The following is a 19,462-nucleotide window of genomic DNA, read 5'->3' as shown; positions in this document are numbered from 1 at the left end:
ATGAACCAATGCTCCTGGGAATGTATTTATATATTTATACCATAAGTGGGGTGAATAACTGTTCCCATTCACCCAGGATGAAGAAGTTTCCTGGGAACATGGGATTTTAGGTGCAAAAATGGGATGTTTAAGTCATCCTATCTGTAAATATATGCACAAATAATGCCTCAAGACATTGCTTTTGCTGAAGAGGCACTGTATTAATTTTCTGCATCTGATTTTTTTAAGTTTGTCTATTATTTGCAAAACTTAATTCTAAAACCTTATCTACATCTTCCATTGGATCACTACAAACTAACAAGTTTGTTACTTGCTTCTGTAGGTAAAAATAGTTCCGCTATGTTTATGTATTTCCTTACTGCCATCTAGTGGCCAAGTTCAACAGAACCTTGGCAATTTGCACCTTGTGATGTAACGTTTTAATATTCGAAGGCTTGGGTACAAACACAAGCCAATTGGTCAAATTACTTTAAGTCAAATGATTATCAGTAACGAATCAACATTAAGAGCTCTTAAAAAGTATTACATTAGACATTTTAGATGGATTGAAAAAGATGGTTTTTTTGTTTGTTTGTTTGTTTGTTTGTTTTTTGTTGTTGTTGTTGTTGTTGTTTTTTTCCACATAGAGAAGGCTTTCCTGCAAGATACCTTTCGTACGGCATTTTTGAACCTTTTTCTGAAGTACATTTCACATGGAGGAAAATGTCCTTTTCACAAGTACATATGCATAAATGTCCATGAAGTGAATACACCCATGAGCAGAATACTCTGCCATTCCACCCCTCCTGTGAGCATAACCACGGACTTCTGGCACCACCGTTTCACTTGTTTTTGCACTTTCTGTGGATTTAATAATACACAGGTCATCTGTTGTACGTGCATTTTAATGCTAAAGTAACTCATGGTTCTTTCCAACCTGGACAATAAGGGCACTAACAGACAATTCGAGAAACCAAAAACCTTAGAAGGCTCAAGTACTCTTACCATTTTGACGTTTTTTTCTGTAGACTTCTTTGGGGAGTTGGGGAACAGAGGTGTGCACATGCGCCTATGGGAGGGTGTCCACACACGTTCACATAAGGACAGGAATGGGACTGGTTCACGCATGCTGCCTTATAACCTTTTTGCACCTATTTCCTCCACAGTGTATTATAAACATTGTTCCATTGATGACAGTCATTTGGAACTGAATGGAGATTTGCCTCCTCTGAGAGGACTGAGTCCTGTTTTGTAGCCTCTATGTGGGTGGTGGTTCTACTGTGGGATGGCAACGGGAAGGCTGTGGCAGGAGAGGACCGGGGGAGAGGAAAGGCCAGTCCTTCTGTGGGCCCCTCCCTACTCCTGCTCAGCTGCCTGGACCTGGACAGAGAACCATGGACCACACAGTAAGTGCTCTTCCTTCTCTCTGCCTTTTCCTGCAGCATTGGCATCTTCTATGGTTTTGTGGCAAATCACCAGGTAAGGACCCGGATCAAAAGAAGTCGGAAACTGACAGACAGCAATTTCAAGGACTTGCGAACTCTCCTGAATGAAACTCCAGAGGTAAAAACCATCATCTGTATGTACCACGATGCTCTATATTTTTGGCTTTTTGGAGTTCCTGTGTATATTTGGAATCTCATTCGAACCTTCTAGAAATGCAGCGAACCAGCATAGACTGATGTTATTTTTTAATGTCCTGGATGAATAAATAAAGGCCCAGAAAGTGATTTTTGAGAGGACAAAAGCCGAATTTCAGAATTGGGATTTTTATTTTATTAAGATATAACATAACATGACAATGTGTATTATAAAAGGACTTAATCATTTTAAGGCTCTCATGTTTTTTTTTTAAAGAAAAGTTGTCAGGTGCTATCATCCTTTCTTTTTGGTGGTACGGTTAACTTTCCATCACCTGTACAAAGTTACTCTTGTAATGAAACCATCCTGCTTTATAAACACCCATTTGCTAATGTCTGCACCGGTATGTCAGATTCCTTGGGAAGGACAGTCACACACACTCTCTATCTCACACACCTCACACACACACACATACGCACACACTCACATACACACACACACACGCACTCATGGACACACAAACTTCTTTAGAGAAGGACAATGGGATGGTTGAAGGGTGGGGATTGGAGAGAACGTCCCCTTTTTTCCCCAGATATATTTTTCTGTATTCCAGAAGCATGTTGATGAATTTACCTATTCAGGACATTGTTTTAAAAAGTGTCTGGGCAGGAATCATCCTAAATTTGTGATGCTCACGGTATCAACATGTTAGAAAGTAGAAAAGTCTCTAAGAACTTGTTACCTCAAAATGTTCTGATTCAGGATAACTTTTGTATATTAAATCTCTTTTTGTCCTTGCATTGCCTTTGGACATTAAAAGGGGAGGTCTCACAGAATGCTCTTTTTCAGCAAATCAAATATATATTGGCCCAGTACAACACTACCAAGGACAAGGCGTTCTTAGATCTGAACAGTGAGTAAAATTTAAAGTTGCTTCACATTTTTTTGTTGTTGTTGTTTCTTTGTTTTGATTCATCTCTCACAGAACGCGAACTAAGAAATTACGTATGTGAAAGTTGGAGGAAGACAGAAAGATGATTCCCTAGCCTTATTGCCAATGTGCCGTTTGTTACTCAGCGATTAGAGTCTAGCACTCATGGAAGGCGTCTTTTTCACAGGCAGCAGGACGTTTTGTTTTTTCGTTTTACACTCATTGGAAGGCATTAGCACTCTTGTAGTCACAAGCACCCATTCTCCATTTCCTTCATGAGGGAAAGATTGTTTTCCTGCCGGGTGCCCTGCACAGACCCAGCGAGCTCCTCAGAGAAACCAGTGGCTTCAGAAGCGGCAGGTGGAGAGGGCTCAACCCTGAAGGCCAAGGTTTGGCTTAGTGCTTCTCAACCGGAGGGGTGACATTTGGCACATTTGGTGACATCTGGAGACATTTTTGTTTGTCACAATGAAGTGAAGGTGGGGTGGGGACACTTCTACTGACATCTAGTATGTTGAAGCCAGGGATGCTCCTAAACATCCCATAATGCACATGACAGCTCCCCTCCCCGCCCGGAGTGCAGTCCCAGTGCAAACCCTGGTCTAGCTGAAGAGATCAGAGACACAGGCAGTTACATACTGACCAAGATGATAACACCATGCTCCTGGTATAAGTGAATATTGGGTCTGTGAGTCTGTGGTGATTAATTTTTCCCTGGGGGACAGCTGGTGCGAAGACCCCGAAGAGAAATCTCCATACACGAGTCGACCCCTAGACAGTGTCCAGGATGCAGATGGGTTTTGCAGCAGGAAAGGCTGAGGCAGTGTGGAGAGAATGAGGTTGGGGTGGAGAGACGAGCAGAGGCCACCCTCACTGTCCCTGTGCTCATTTTCATGTAGGTATCAATTCAGTGCTAGGAGGCAGAATTCTTGACCGACTGAGACCCAACATCATCCCTGTTCTCGATGAGATTAAGTCCATGGCGACAGGTAAGCAATGGGCAAAAATGACCAAAGACAGTTTCATGCAGAAGACCCTGCGCTTGGCAGCCTCACTCACTCTTTCCTTGCTCCCTGAGAGCTGGCTTGGGGAGAACCACCGTTCATGGCCATGCAGGCAGTTCAGATCAAGACGCTGTGTTACAATAGCTTGGTTGTGTTCTTTATTAAAGCTTCTGCCAAAGCTGTTGCCATTTGAGATGACAGGGGCAGAATTTGTTAGGGGCTCACCACCTGTTTTTGTGAACAAAATTTTATCAGAACACAGCCATTCGCATTTGTTTAGATATCATCTGTGGCCATTTTCATGCTGTGATGGCCGAGTTGAGTCGTTGGAACATAGTATAGCCCACAAAGCCTAAAATATTTACTATCTGGCCTTTTATAGAAAAAGTTTGTTGACCCCTAATAAAGAAGACAAGTAACCTATGGACATTCAGGTCATTTGAAGGCAACTGATTCCTTTTTCCTTCTTGAAAGAGAAACTTAGAAGCAATGAATATACATACCTATCTTAAGCCTCCATAGTCAATGATACAAGTGACAGATGTACCGATTTTAATAAACTGCTTGCTCCACTGTAATGAAAAAACACCTCCCAGGCCCTTCCAAATGTTGAGAGAAACGTCCCTGCTAGGTACATAATGGAGAGGACAATGACATCTATGTAATATGTTGATTTTGCCAATATGAATTTTATTTTCATGAGCTAGCATTCCTGAGAACATAGTCCTTAGAGAAGAGAATTGCATGGAAATTGGAAAATTATTCCCGTTCCTTTTGGCTCTCCTTATCGTTCAGCAACTGAGACAAATGTGCAGAAACGAAGACGTGCAGAACAGTCCAGGAGTTGCTGTGATAAGTCCTAACTAATTGAAAGGCCTTTCCTTGTCCTTGACCATGCAAAGGGTCCAGCCAACAATAACATTCTCAGCATTGACAAGAACATCACGAACAGCATCCCCTGCTGTTGATGCCTTAGATTTCTCTAGACATCTGTTCTCTTCATTACCAACCATTTTCTTTCCAGGCAAGGAAACTGAGGCCCAGAGAAGGGATATGACCTCAGAGACTGTTGCCTCCTGCCTTCCTGCCTGGCCATTTCCATGTGGCTTCTCCATTCTTTCTTTTCTTCCTTCCACCCTCCTTCCCTCCATCCCTTTCTTTTTTCCTCCTTCCCTTCTTCCCTCCTTTCTTCCTTTCTCCTTCCCTCCCTCTCCCACTCCTCCTTTCCTTGCACACCGGGCCCCTGTTCGTCATTCCCGTCTCACTTCCTGACTGGGACACTCATCTCTGATGTCTCTTCCTCTACTTATAAGAACAGCAGTTCTGTTGGATCAGGGACCCACCTTTAAGACCTTATTTAATCTTAGGTACCTCCCTACAGGTCGAATTAGTGGTTACGGCTTCAACATATGAATGAGGGATTCATACTCAGTTCATAGCAAGTGCACAGCTGGGAAGTGGGATTCAGACCCCTTTCTAGCGAAAGTCTGTGTTACCTGGACCACCCTAGATGGGACTCAGTACCTTGAAGAGTGTTAAGATGGAGGGTGCTGTGGTGACATCCATGAGGAGGCAACATGTGCACCTTTGGAGGGAGAGTTGGAAATCTGGGATTCAAGTGCTCACATGGCCACAGACGATGCCAGGCATCCCTGCACCCCAGAACCCTCGTGCATCAGTGCGCTCACAATATTGAACAAGATCTTTTTGTTTTTCAAAAGCTTCAAAGCATTTTATGTCTATAACGTATTAACTGGGTTGTAACTCTGGGAGTCATTCCAGGGCCACCAAGATCACATACATTATGTTATTGCAGTGTTGAAGAGATCACATATCTTATGTTCCTGTATTGAGGAGATCCAAGATCTCTTCTAGCCACAAATTAAGTAACGGTGAAGGCTGGGCAAAAGTGTATGAATGATGCAGTGTGGTTGATGCATACCTTTACTTTTTGTCCAATGTTCTCGCAATTTTTAGCAACTAAATTATAGTACTTTTTAGATAAAAGATAATGCAAAGATTTTCTTTCTCTCTTCAGTGCCTCCTGTGTTATTATTAAAGTTCTTTTTTTTCCCCTAAAATTCAGCCTGAATAAGTTAAAATTTAGCCTCTGGTGTTACCAGAACTTCTTAAAACATGCTTAATAAACTACTCAAGCAATTTTTTTTTTTCTAAAAATACTTTGCACCCTATGTGTTTAGTGGGTTTTGGAGGGAGCAGAAACATGCAGTCATTTTGGTGTGCAAATCATATTTGGACTACAGATCAGGACCTGTAAAAGAAATATGCTATGGGTTAGTAAAAGGTTAATTAACTAAATTTGAGAATCTGAGATATCTTTTCTACTGACTTCAGATTCATATTATATATGATCTTCGTGGGCCGGGAAGGACTCTCAGAGTTACAACCCAGTGAATAGTTCATAGAAATAAAATGCTTTGAAGCTTTTGGAAAACATGTATTTATTACTTCTGAGTCCTCCCTGTGACATGACAGAATATTATCCATAGCCTAGAATGTCTGTGAACAGCGCTTAACACACGTTTCCTGGGCCATGCATTTATTTCGTCATCTGTCATTCTCTGTCGGTGGTGGTGGTGGTTCTAGCCTTAAGATAACTTCTATCTTGAAGTCAAAGTGAAAAGGGCTGTGAGGAGCAAACCACAGAACATTAATGTGAAGTGTGTTTTAGCACGCTGTTTGCATTCTTCTGTGTAGTTCTGGTTGCAGCTGAGATCTTTTTGTTTGGCTGTGGTCAGTATTTACTGAGCTTCTCCTATAAGCCAGATACTAGGCTTCATACTTGCCCGATAAAACTGGATGATAGGTGGGCGAGATGAAAAGCTGATCTCCAGGGTGCTCTTCGATAGTTCTAAATATTATCATCTTAAATATTGTTATGCTATGATTAGACTGAAATTCAAGAGAAAAAACTGTTTGAAACAGATTTTAAGCTTTTCTATCCAGGTAAAGTGATAGAAATTTGAGGCCAAGGAAGATACAGTGTAATTCTGGAAGCCTTCCCAGGTCTCTGGGTACATCCTCAAAGCTAGGTTGCAGTACCTAGTTAGCATGGGGGATGCCATCGCCCAAGAGCTCAGCCCCACAAGCTATTAGGGCACAGCCTAGAATCAGACTCTTCTAGTAACAAGGAGGGGACCTAACCCCCTCCATAATTTATAGATGAGATCAAGGTCCTGAGAAGTGAGTCTGCCAAATGTGCTGCAGCAAGGTACCAGCAAAACGGGGATGCAACCGCGGGCTACTTTTGGCTAGACTCAACACAAACATTTTTAAAATGTGTGTGTCTGTGTGTCTGTGTGTGTTTATGTGTGTCTGTGTGTGTTTATGTGTGTGTGTCTGTGTGTGTTTGTGTGTGTTTATGTGTGTCTGTGTGTTTATGTGTGTTTGTGTGTGTCTGTGTGTGTTTGTGTGTGTGTTTGTGTGTGTGTCTGTGTGTTTGTGTGTGTGTCTGTGTTTGTGTGTGTGTCTGTGTGTGTGTTTATGTGTGTGTTTATGTGTGTGTGTGTCTGTATGTGTGTCTGTGTGTGTGTGTGTGTCTGTGTGTGTGTCTGTGTGTATTTGTGTGTGTCTGTGTGTGTCTGTGTGTGTGTGTGTGTGTGTGTGTGTGTGGTTGTGGTTTGAACCCGCAAGTATTATGTGTTATGTGGCTGCCAGGAAAGGATGGGGAAGCCAGTTTTTAAGGACATTCATACTTTTCCTTGAAACACCCAATTGCAGCTTGATCCTCCACACTTTGTTCTGTGAGCCACAGAGCAAAGACCTGACCAAGAATATTTATTTGCTTAGAAGAAGAACAATCTCTAATTTAAATTTCATATCTTTTACTGCTGTGGCTTTAAACCACTGTAGAAAAAAGTTAGAATTCCCTACCTCCCTAGTTGTGTATATGGAGCTCCCCCATCCAGAGAAATCAGGATAGCAAACACTTATTCTGGATTTCCTAGTACAGACGCCTCTCCACATACACAATGGGGTCACATCCCAATAAACTCAAGGTGAACTAAAAACATCACAAGTTAAAGATGCTTTTAATATGCTATAGAATATGGCTTGTTTGCCCTTTTGATTGTATGGCTGACGGAGCCGTGGCTTTCTGCCATTGCAAGAGAATATCCTTCCCCATATCACTAGCCTGGGGAAAGTTCAAAATTCAAACTTCGAAGTACAGTTTTAACTGAATGCATATAGCTTTCCACTATGATAAAGTTGAAAAATTATAAATTGAGCTATTGTTAATTGGGGACTTTCTGTATGAGAATGTGTCCTAGGTGGTGAGGCTTCCAAATTTATACAGATAGACCACTGCCTTTGAGGCATTTTCATCTGATTGATCTAATCCCCTTGTTTCATGATGAATAAGGTGGTGTTTCAGAAATTGAAGATGAGGAAATTGGCTCAGAGCAGATCAGGGGTCTATTTTTAATCACACAGCAAATAACAAAGCTGAGATCCGTGCCTAGACCTGCCTGAAATTAAAACCATGCACTTAACTACTGTGCTAGTTTTGATTTCAACTCTTAGAAAAATCAAAGTTAAAGTGTGTCTGGGTTGTAATCCATTTTGATGTGCATTTAAACTGCTGGGATTGGCTCGTTTGGACTGACCTCTCTGAGGCTGGGTGGTAATGACTTTGCTGGCCACTGCTGGCCAGTTACTGCTGCACTGAGGTATTCCCCCACACTCCCAGGTTGGTGCTTGCCCCCGGCTTCTTATTAGAAAGAGACCCCAAGTGGGAGAGCGGAGCTGGTGGGAGTAGCTGTTAGAACAGCCTAGCAATGCTCCTGTATTCCCCTCCCAGACTGCCCCTCGCAGTGTGTCCCCCTCACTGCCATCTAAAGTCATTTACCAGTCCATCCCAAGTCCCTTTAGACACACTTTTGTAGATGAGAGTGGACTTACATGTCTGTTCTGAAGTGGGCTGTGTTTCTACAGCAATCAAAGAGACCAAAGAGGCCTTAGAGAACATGAACAGCACCTTGAAGAGCTTGCACCAACAAAGTACGCAGCTTAGCAGCAGTCTGACCAGCGTGAAAACTAGCCTGCGGGGCTCTCTCAATGACCCTCTGTGCTCTGTGCGTCCAACAAGTGAAACCTGCAACAGCATCAGACTGTCTCTAAACCAGCTGAATAGCAACCCTGAACTGAGGCAGGTGAGCAGCCATGAGCATGCCATGGTCAAGGGCAGCATGCTGGGGACTGCCGGGCAGGGCTAAGCGTGGGTGACCTATCCAGTGCATGGTGGCCTGACTTGAAGAACAGTTAGCCCCTGGCATCTGTCAGCCTTCCTGGGTCATTTGATCACCATATTGGACCACAGCAGGAGCAAAGGGGTAAAAGGGAACCCCTTCGTGGGAGTTCTCTGCCATTGAATGAAACATATCAGAATTAATTTAGTTTTACAAAGAAAAAAGAAAACAGGATATATTCATGTAGGCCTTTAAGAATTAAAAAATATTTTAAATGATGTGCCTAGTCTGTTAACCATGTACACTAAAGTAGAAGAAAATACCCCCATTTTCCCAAAGAAAATATTTCTTAAAAACCATTTGGAACAACTTGAATATATAAAGTTCTGAGATGTAGATAAAATGCCTGTGTCTATTAATGATGTCTAACTTATTTAGTTAGATATCCGTCTCACTGTTTTTTTGAGATGAAGTCTCACTCTGTTGCCCAGCTGGAGTGCAGTGGCATGCTCAGCTCATTGCAACCTCCAACCTCTCGAGTTCAAGCAATTCTCTTGCCTCAGCTACTCCTGAGTAGCTGAGATTACAGGCACCCACCACCATGCCTGGCTAATTTTCACATTTTTAGTAGAGATGGGGTTATGCCATGTTGGCCAGGCTGGTCTCGAACTCCTGGCTTCAAGTGATCTGCCTGCCTCAGCACCCCAAAATGCTGGGATTACAGGTATGAGCCACCGTGCATGACTGCCTCACATTTTATATAAAATAACGTTTTAGTATAGATATACTGTTTCTCGCTTTTACATTTCATTCCTTTTTTTTTTTTTTCAAACATTTCACATGCAACATCTGTGTCTGAATATCACTGTAATCATTTTTGATTGGAGAGTTTTTTATAGCTTAGTTGCATCTGAGTTGTTCGAGATAGGTCCTTCTCAGGGGCACTTTTTATTTTTAATGTTCTATCAAACATGTGGCAAACTTGCAAGATGAGTGCTTGGATCCCTGTTCACACCCTCTGGCCACATTTTTCAAGGGTCACCGTTTTGCTCCGTTTGCTTAATCATATCTTATCAGTTTATGTCTCTTCATATCATTTAATATGCATAAAATAATATGCATTTTGTTCTTTTCTCAAATGGTAAGTTGTGAATAAGTTGTAGACATCATGTCTTTTTATCCCCAAATATTTCAGTGACCTTCCTACCTTTACATTATCATTATATAATGATCAAAATTAGGGCATATAACATTGACCCGACACTGTCAGTTAACCCACAGCGTCCACTCAAATGCTGATCTTTCCAAAAACGCCTTTTATAACTATCTTCTCTTTTCCCAGTCCCAGGTCCAGCCCAGGATCAAACATTGTCATTTATTGTCATGTCTCTCTTCATTCACATTAATCTGGAACAGTTTCTGAGTGTGTCTTTTCTTTTGTGACATAGACATTTTTGAACAGGCCATTTATTTTGTAGAATGATCTTCAGTATGGATTAAAGTTACTCATATTTGCCAGGGAAATATTACAGTAGTGATATTAGGTTCTTGGATATCATGTCAGAGGCATATGAAATTTGTTCCAGTATTGGTAAGAGTCAGAGCACTTCAAATCCATGTATAATGCTGTAAGTGGAAAAACTATTCCAGATTACTCACCAGTGTAAACACTGACTACATTGATTTTAAAAGTGACTTTAAAAAGGTTTTTTACAATTTTATTGAACTGCCTTTAGTATTTGAAATTGTAAGATCCTATATATTACGTTTGTGTTAAATTTCTTTGCCTTTTTTTTTTTTTTTTTTTTTAATCTTGGCTCACTGCAACCTCCACCTCCCGGATTCAAGTGATTCTTCTGCCTCAGCCTCCCAAGTAGCTGGGACTACAGGCACATGCCACTATACCTGGCTAAGTTTTGTATCTTTTAGTAGAGACAGGGTTTCACCATATTGCCCAGGCTGGTCTCGAACTCCTGACCTCGTGATCCACCTGCCTAGGCCTCCCAAAGTGCTGGGATTACAGGCATAAGCCCCCATACCCAGCTTCTTTGCCTCATTTTTTTTAGCTAATTATAGCAAGAGCCCTCCAGACATCAAAAAAGTAGTGCTTGCCAAGGAGGGTCTGAGCTGTGTTTTTGCCAAATAGTAGAGTATTATTTTTAAGAATTAAAAAATATTTTAAATGATATGCCTAGTCTATTAACCATGTACACTGAAATAGAAGAAAATTACAGGCGCCCACCACCACACGTGACTAAAGAAAAAAAGAGTATTATTTGGGAAAAATGAATACAAACTGCGACTGTACCCTATAGTATAGACGCTTTGGGACTTAGATATACAATGACTTCTTTCCTCATGAGGAATTGTTTTGATGGTAACAACTTTATCTTCTGTTTTGTTTCATAAATTTTCAGCTTCCTCTCGTAGATACAGAACTTAACAACGTGAATAATGTTCTTAAAACAGATTTGGGTGGCCTGGTCCAACAGGTATGTTATTTGGAATATATACAATCACTGATTTTATATCATTTTAAAGGGTGGACTAGTACTTAAGAAAATAGGGAACAGCAAAAAAGCAGTGAAATTCTAGAGAAGGGTTGGTAAGAAGGGTGATAGTTACAACCTTCCAGGCAACTGTGTTCATCATTCCAGTTCCCAGAATTTTTGTTAAGCACCTATTATGTGTAAAGTGCCACGCTAAGACCAGGAGAGATCAAGAACATGACCTCTGCTTTCCTAAGCCTCAGAATGTAGTGGGTGTGATGCTGAACCCCACACTGATTCTAATATGAAGTGCTGTCCCCCTCTGCCAGTGGGTCAGCTATGCTGGTTTTCTTTTCATTCTTTCCCACTTTCACACATTTGCACATGCTCTCTCCTCGGCTTGGCACTCTCTTCCTTTTGTGTGTTTTGTTTTGAGAGGGAATCTCGCTCTGTTGCAATCTCAGCTCACCACAACCTCTGCCTCCTGGGTTCAAGTGATTCTCCTGCCTCAGCCTCTCAAGTAGCTGGGATTACAGGTGTGCACCATCATGCCTGGCTAAGTCTTGTATTTTCAGTGGAGACAGGGTTTCACCATGTTGGCTAGGCTGGTCTCAAACTCGTGACCTCAAGTGATCTGCCCATCTTGGCCTTCTAAAGTGCTGGAATTACAGGCATGAGCCACTGCACCTGGCTGCTACTTAGTTTTTTAAGCTTCATATATCACCTCTTTCTCCTTTTTTTTTTTTTTTTTTGGCAGAGTATTGCTCTGTTGCCTAGGCTGGAGTGCAGTGGCACGATCTTAGCTCACTGTAACCTCTGCCTCCTGGGTTCAAATGATTCTCATGCCTCAGCCTCCCAAGTAGATGGGATTACAGGTGACCGCCACCACACCGAGCTAATTTTTGTATTTTTAGTAGAGGTGGGTTTTGCCATGTTGGCCAGGCTGGTCTCAAACTCCTGATCTCAGGTGATCCACCCACCTCAGCCTCCCAAAGTGCTGGGATGATAGGCATGAGCCACCATGCCCAGTCTATATGTCACCTTCTTAATAGGGCTTTCCTGGGGTTTTTGACTAGGTCAAACCCTTTTTAATACATTCTTACAGCATTGGAAATATTCTCTGTTAAGTTCCTCATAACTGTAATTATTTCTTCAATATCTCCTTTCCCACCACTGGACTATAAACCCCCCAAAAGGCAGGGACAGCGTTGGTCTGGAATACCCTGACTTCCCCAGTAGCTTGCCAAATGTTGCTGTTTATTCAACCAATAGATACTGAGTATGCAATAAATATTTCTTTATAGCTTATGATTCAGTTGATTCAGTAGAGTGCCAGTGCCTATGGGAAAAGGGGAGAGTAGTTTTATTTTTGACTCTCAAAAAATCTCAAATCTCTATTAACCCACTTATGCCTAGTGTTCCATTATTGGAACACTAAGCTGTGGGAGTTGTTTATATCCTACTGCCCAACATCATCTCCAGGTTCTGATTTTTCACAAAAAAATTTGCAACCTTCAGCATAAATGGGTAAAACACTTATCTACTACTTGTGTTTACTAGACACTACTGACAAAGTAAGTGGCCCCATACACAAGTTATTCAAAATTTCTTGGTCTTTGCACTCTGGTATTACTTCGTTTGTTAAATGAAGGCGTTGAACCAGGAGATCTGTAAGACACCTTCCAGCTGCGAAATCCCCCATGACATCTGCAAGTCCAGACACAGATGAATGTCAAGGAGTCAGGAACACAGAAAACCAACGCAAGCGTTTGTATGCTGAGTCGCTTAGCCTCCTTGGAGGGGTCGGAAGTCATGGATGTTCATTCTGTGACATCTGATGTAGCTAGGCTAAGGTGGAAGCTGGCTGGAACCATAAATCTTATGAAGGTTGAAAATGCTTTACTCTTCCCTGGCAGACGGCTAAGTACACCAGCAGACAGTGAAGAAACACCCACTAAACTTCTTCCAGAGGGAAGGCTAGATGTTTAGTTGAATTCTTTGGAAATAATGATATTTCCCTCTCATACGTTTAGCCCCAAAGCCCTATTGCTTGTCACGGTTGTTTTTTGTTTTTGTTTTATCCTAACCACAATTTGTATCCACTGTAAACTGTGTTTTGGGACATAATTTTTTTTTTTCTGTTCAACTATATCTCTAATTATTATTATTATTTTTTAAGATGGAGTTTCACTCTTGTTGCCCAGTGCAATGGTGTGACCTTGGCTCACCACAACCTCTGCCTTCTGGGTTCAAGCGATTCTCCTGCCTCAGCCTCCCGAGTAGCTAATATTGCAGACATGCACCACTGGCTAATTTTTGTATTTTTTAGTGGAGACGGGGTTTCTCCATGTTGGTCAGGCTGGTCTTGAACTCACAACTCAGGTGATCTGCCCACCTCGGCCTCCCAATGTGTGCTGGGATTACAGGCGTGAGCCACCATGCCTGGCCTCTAATTTTATATTTAATTAGAAACTAAGATTCTGTTTTTAGAAATTCACTTTCTATCTGCACGGGGCATATTGTACTGATCAGGGTCTCTTAACCTCAGCACTGCTGACACCTTGCATGCCTCTTAGCGGTGGGGGCTCTCCTGTGCGTGGTAGGGTATTCGTTAGCATCCTTGTTCTCCACCCACACAGTGCCAGCAGCACCCCACAACTGTGATAACCAAAATGTGTTTAGACTCTGCCAAACATACCCCAGTTGAGAACCACTGGTATAGATGTATGTACTCATCACAGTTCCCAGGCTCTGTGTAAATATGCTGATTTAAAAATTATGGGCCACTCTATATGAATAACTTCTAATGTGATCTTTAATATAATTTAAAGACAATGCTCTCTAAAGGGGATTCTTTTAGGCTCTTGATTGGCCCTATAATGATCATTTCAGCCTTATGATGAATGTTGTATTTTTATTTCACTTCTCTACTCATACCAAGTTGCAAAATGAGTGACTAGTCAACTAGTCTTCAACTTTCTGTATACATCCATTTATTTTGAAATCTTTTTCAGGACTATCAATCCCTTAATGACATACCTGACAGAGTACAAAGCCAAACCACGTCTGTCGTAGCAGGTGAGATTCAAAGTTTGAGGTGATTTTGTGTCTCTCTGATTGGAAGGTCAGTGTGGAGAAATGTATTACCAAGTATTGCATTGTTCTTTTTCTCTTAAAAAAAAACCAGTATCTCATTAAAACCATCAAAACTAAATGAATATCAGAGCTTTAGAATCACATCACTTCATTCAGTGACATTGATTTAAAAACAAGAACAAACTTGTTACTGAACACTGATGATCATCATCCAGCCCTGCCGGCAGCTACCACGTGGTTGAGGGCCACGGCGTGCTCCAGGTCCCCAGAGTATGTGCCTTCAGATCCTGCGGCAACCACAGTTTGGAAACTCATTCTGATTTTCACTGAAGAAAAAACTGTAGATTATTGTATGTGCTAGACAAACTTAAAATCAAACTTTTTAAAGGAATACTGTGCAAAAAGACTTATTTTGTCTTTTGGGAAGATTTTAATCTATCCACTGATGCTGACATAATAGAATTCTAGGCTCCTAAGGTTGCTTACAATTTTGGAGAGGCAGAATCAATGTGGAGAGGATTCTGCTCAGATTACTGAATCGTGCTGCATTCAGGTTATGGGGTTTGGGGTGAACATACAGTGGGAGAGAATGCAGTGGGAGCAGTTCTTTGTGCAAAGATGGAGACAAGCTGGGTTATTTGCTTGGAGAAGAAATCTCCGGGCTGGGCACGGTGCCTCACGCGTGTAGTCTGAGCACTTTGGGAGGCCAAGTCAGGTAGGTCACTTGATGTCAGGAGTTCGAGACCAGCGTGGCCAGCATGGCGAAACCCTGTCTTTACTAAAAATACAAAAATTAGCCAGGCGTGGTGGCGCATGCCTGTAACCCCAACTATGTGGGAGGCTGAGGCAGAGAATTGCTTGAACTCAGGAGGTGGAGGTTGCAGTGAGCCGAGATCAAGGCACTGAATTGCACACCAGCCTAGGTGACAGAGCCAGACTCCCTCTCAAAAAAAAAAAAAAAGAAAGAAAAGAAAAGCGAAATGATAGCCTTACACTGAAGCTGTGTAAGGCTATCATTTATTTCTTTGTAAAAATCATTTTAGTGCTGCTTTTTATCTGGTAAGTGGTTTTAAAATATTATGTTAGAGATATTTGATTATTTTTCCCTAATGGTGTTTTCTGACCTATGAAGAGTTTGAGTAAAAAAAGTGTTTTATCCTGTTACGTAACTCTTTAGATGTTTTGTGGGTTTCCTTTTGTATAATATAAGAGTCTACTTAAAAATATTAAGATACTAAGGACGGGTTCGGACTTTCGTGTGCTAACCTCTGAAGGCTGATGCATGCTATACATCTGACAGCCACCTGCTCACTAATGTCTGTGTTTAATTTTTGGTTTACCCTCTCTGGACCTCTCCTGCCCATACGTGCAGCCCTTCCTTGTAAGTCTGATGCAGCAAAGTGTGCTGCACATGTGAGTGCAGCCCATGGTGCATGGGGTCATGCTTGAGCACAAGCCAGCATTTTCCTAGGACCGGGCCAGTGCCGCCCTGTCGGCCTGGATAGCAGGAGTTTAGTTTCATGTCCTTAGCTCTCGTATTTAGGTTGTCTTATCCCAACCTGAACAAATTATTTAGTGCTGACTGTGTGCCAGGCTCTGCGAGGCACTGGGCTATGATATGCATAAGGAGTGAGTTCTGCCAGCCATGTGCACACAAGTGTATTGTCACACCCTGGCACCATGATCAGGTATGCGCCCAGGAAACAAGGTGAGGAGATGCTTGTGGAGGCTGCCTGGAAAAGGGGACATGGAGAGAGGCTTGAAGAGGGTAGATGCCGAGGGAGGGCACCAGCCACATAGAGAGTCGCCAGAGCAGCAAGGTCTCAGAGTCATGTTGTGTGTGAGGGCAAGCCAGGCTGAGAAGCAGTCCGGGGCCCTATGAGCTGCTCCTAGAAAATGAGAAGGCTACATTCCCGATCTCTCAAAATCTCAGAAGTAACCAAGAAACCCACTGAGTCATTTTGGCCAAGGATCCTCAGGTGTTTTTACACGAGCCATTAGTAGAAGGCAGTGAACCCCCCTGGAGTAACAGTCCTTTCTTGATGAATCACATCCAAACACCTGACACTCTGTTGCTCCCTTCTGTGTCTTTGATCTCTAGATGTCACAGCTATGTGAAAAACAAACTTTAAGGAGTCTCCAGTGCTGGGTGTGGTGGCTCACTCCTATAATCCCAGCACTTTGGGATGCTGAGGTGGGAGGATCACTTGAGCCCAGGAGCTCAAGACCAGCCTGGGCAACGTGGTGATATTCCATCTCCCCATCTCTACAAAAAATAAAATCATAAAACATTAGCTAAGCATGGTGGTACACACCTGTAGACCCAGCTACTTGGGAGGCTGAGATGGAAGGATCCCTGAGCCCAGGAGGTTGAGGCTACAGTGAGCCATGATCGTGCCACTGCACTCCAGCCTGGGCAATGCAGTTAGATCCTGTCTCAGAAAGAAAACAAAAAGTTTCCTGCCATTTTTTTGTGATTACATTTTGGACCAAGCTACCATCTCTACCCTCTACCTGAAGTTCACTGGGAGCATCAGGATAATATTTCGAGAACTGCTAATCTTGTCTCTGCTGCTGCAAAGAGATTTACCTCTCTTGCAGGATCAGTGGATTTTTAACTGATTAGTGTGTTCTTAGTATGTCTGTATCAAGAATCACTTGGGAAAAAAAAGAATCGCTTGGAGAAAGCCAGCTTCAGAACTTGTGTGAGCATTGGTTCAGGTGAAATCCTGCACCCCAGGTGAGTTTGATTTTTAGGACCTGTTGTGGTGGTTTTCTTTGAACTTAACTCCTGTCTGAGAAATTAGGACTGATAGCAAAAGAAACTGGCCACTGAGACTACTACTGATTTTTACATAGAAATGACACAGACGTACTTCCTAAGAAGTCTCAATTTGTATCTGTTCAGGTAGAATTTTAACAAAAATATCACCCAGAATCACTTGGGTTGTTTGTTTGTTTTCTTTTTTAATGAGCCTGGAGAATTACTCTGTTCCTGAATGCATTTTTGTGTGTGTGTGTTTTGGTTTTGAGAGGGAGTCTTGCTGTGTTGCCCAGGCTAGAGTACAATGGCACGATTTCAGCTCACTGCAACCTCCGCCTCCTGGGTTGATGCGGTTCCCATGCCTCAGCCTCCTGAGTAGCTGGAGTTACAGCCTTGCGCCACCTCACCTGACTAATTTTTGTATTGTTAGAAGAGTCAGGGTTTGCCATATTGGTCAGGCTGGTCTTGAACTTCTGACCTCAGGCGATCCTCCCACTTTGGATTCCCTAAGTGCTGGGATTACAGGCATGAGCCATTGTGCCCAGCTCCAAATATCATTTCTTAGATGGAAGAATTATTATTATTATTCATTTTCCCAAAAGCATGTAACAGGGGCTTTAGAGTCAGAGACACCTGAGTTTCAATCCCATTACCAGAGCCTTTTTAAAAAGACCCATGGGCAATTAATTGAATCTCTGTGAGCCTCAGCGTCACTGTTAGTAGAATGAGGAATGAGAATATCTACCTCAGTAGAATAAATGAGTTACCGTTTATAAAAGTGCCTGGCACATAGTCTGCACACCATACATTTTAATCACTTGATCTACTTTAAATAAAGTAAGGAGAAGAAGGAAACTGGCTTGACTTCAGCACCATCTCATTAAAGTCAGCATTCACAGCTTGCTGTTTTGTTAAATAATTGCTTTTCGGTGGTCTTGGCTATGTTCATGCTTGTTGTAAAATCTTACCATATTTTAAACACATACATAACATGGGAAAAATTAAAAGTGGTTCAGGTTTTTCTGTTTGGTTCCAAAACAAAGTTTCCATTTCCTCCATGTTTGCAAATGCATAACAAAAGTACCTCTGTTTTCAGGTGTCAAAAAAGTCTTGAATTCCATTGGTTCAGATATCAACAATGTAACTCAGCGTCTTCCTATTCAGGATATACTCTCAGAATTCTCTGGTTATGTTAATAACACCGAAAGTTACATGCAAAGACATTTACCCACATGGGAAGAGTATGATTCATACTGGTGAGTGTCTCCTTGGAGCTGGTGAACTACGAGAGTAAACTCTATAGAGAACGAGATAAAAATCTGACATTGGCATCAAGATAATCTTATGAGAGCAAATTGTACAAGAGGCCATGACCTGATATGTGTTAACCCCAGTTTATGTTCATTTAAAAAGTTGAAGTGTTTGCTCAGACCAGACAGCACATATACTAAAATACAGAACAATACAGAGAAGGTTAGCGTGACTCCTGTGTACAGATGGTATGGAAATTTGTAAAGCATTCCACCTTCATTTTAAGTTGAACACTGGACCTTCATGAGCCAAATATTTGATAATTTATAACTTTGATGTCATTAGTAGTTTCTGGAATATTAGTTATAATTATCAAACCAGACATGTAATGAGATATTAAAGCTTAAAAGTAATCAAGAAAAACATTTGGAAAATATTCTTTACATATTGTTTTATAAAATAAATATGCAGAAGTTAGTTCTTACCAACCAACCAAAAGAAGGAGCATCCTTTTCTTAGCTGTTCCTCGAAACCAGTGAATTGCTCCCAGATCTTAGGTGAGTGGCTGTGGTGCCCACTGGTTGTTCCATTAGAAAACGTGAGTGCTGGGGTGTGGCCCTGGGTGAGGGTAGTGAACATCCCAGCCAGAGCCCTGGGGAGGGAGGGACTTGGAGAAATGTAGAGGATCATCTGTTATGTAAGATGCATTTCTCTCTCTGAAGAGCTCAGCCCCATGACCTGTCACTAAACCCTTCGTAACTCCCAATCCCATGGGGAGTCCTGAGACTCCTTCTCATGTGGATTATTTCTTACACAAGACCACAAGATAATTAAGATAATAGCAATTGCTACCATTTAAGGGACAGTTTCAGTGTGCCCACCAAGCACGTTCTGCACATTTCTTTTAATGCTCACAAAATTCCCCCTGGGTTGTGTTCCATTTATAACCCTATTTTATAGACAAGGAGATGGGCTCAGGGAAGTGAAGAGAATTCCTTAAGGCCAGCTAGCATATGGCAGAGGTGGGTTTTGAAACTCCATCTAGCTCTGCTTTTTGTCATTGCCCCACAAACAACAAGCTCCAGGGGGCACCCGCCATGATTCCCTTGTGGGACTAGGCCACCCCAGCAAGTCTCAGGAGACAAGCAGAAGGCAGG

General features: G+C 42.1%; 1 protein-coding gene and 1 pseudogene across 10 annotated transcripts in view; both read left to right on the top strand.

The window, feature by feature from the left end:
- PROM1 (prominin 1) overlaps positions 1-19,462 on the top strand; it is a 106,493-nt gene that overhangs the window by 50,607 nt on the left and 36,424 nt on the right. For all 10 annotated transcript variants that reach the window (XM_039468378.2, XM_039468379.2, XM_010338144.3 and 7 more), the window contains 7 exons: positions 1,422-1,542; positions 2,410-2,473; positions 3,391-3,480; positions 8,452-8,669; positions 11,123-11,197; positions 14,209-14,272; positions 18,151-18,310. In XM_039468378.2, the coding sequence (XP_039324312.1) occupies positions 1,422-1,542; positions 2,410-2,473; positions 3,391-3,480; positions 8,452-8,669; positions 11,123-11,197; positions 14,209-14,272; positions 18,151-18,310 (792 nt within the window). The remainder of the gene's footprint in view (positions 1-1,421; positions 1,543-2,409; positions 2,474-3,390; positions 3,481-8,451; positions 8,670-11,122; positions 11,198-14,208; positions 14,273-18,150; positions 18,311-19,462) is intronic.
- LOC120363782 (U6 spliceosomal RNA) lies at positions 18,473-18,585 on the top strand (annotated as a pseudogene).

The sequence above is a fragment of the Saimiri boliviensis genome, chromosome 3 (genome assembly GCF_048565385.1).
Source record: "Saimiri boliviensis isolate mSaiBol1 chromosome 3, mSaiBol1.pri, whole genome shotgun sequence".
Classification (NCBI taxonomy): domain Eukaryota; kingdom Metazoa; phylum Chordata; class Mammalia; order Primates; family Cebidae; genus Saimiri; species Saimiri boliviensis.
This window is presented reverse-complemented; position numbering and strand designations above follow the sequence as displayed.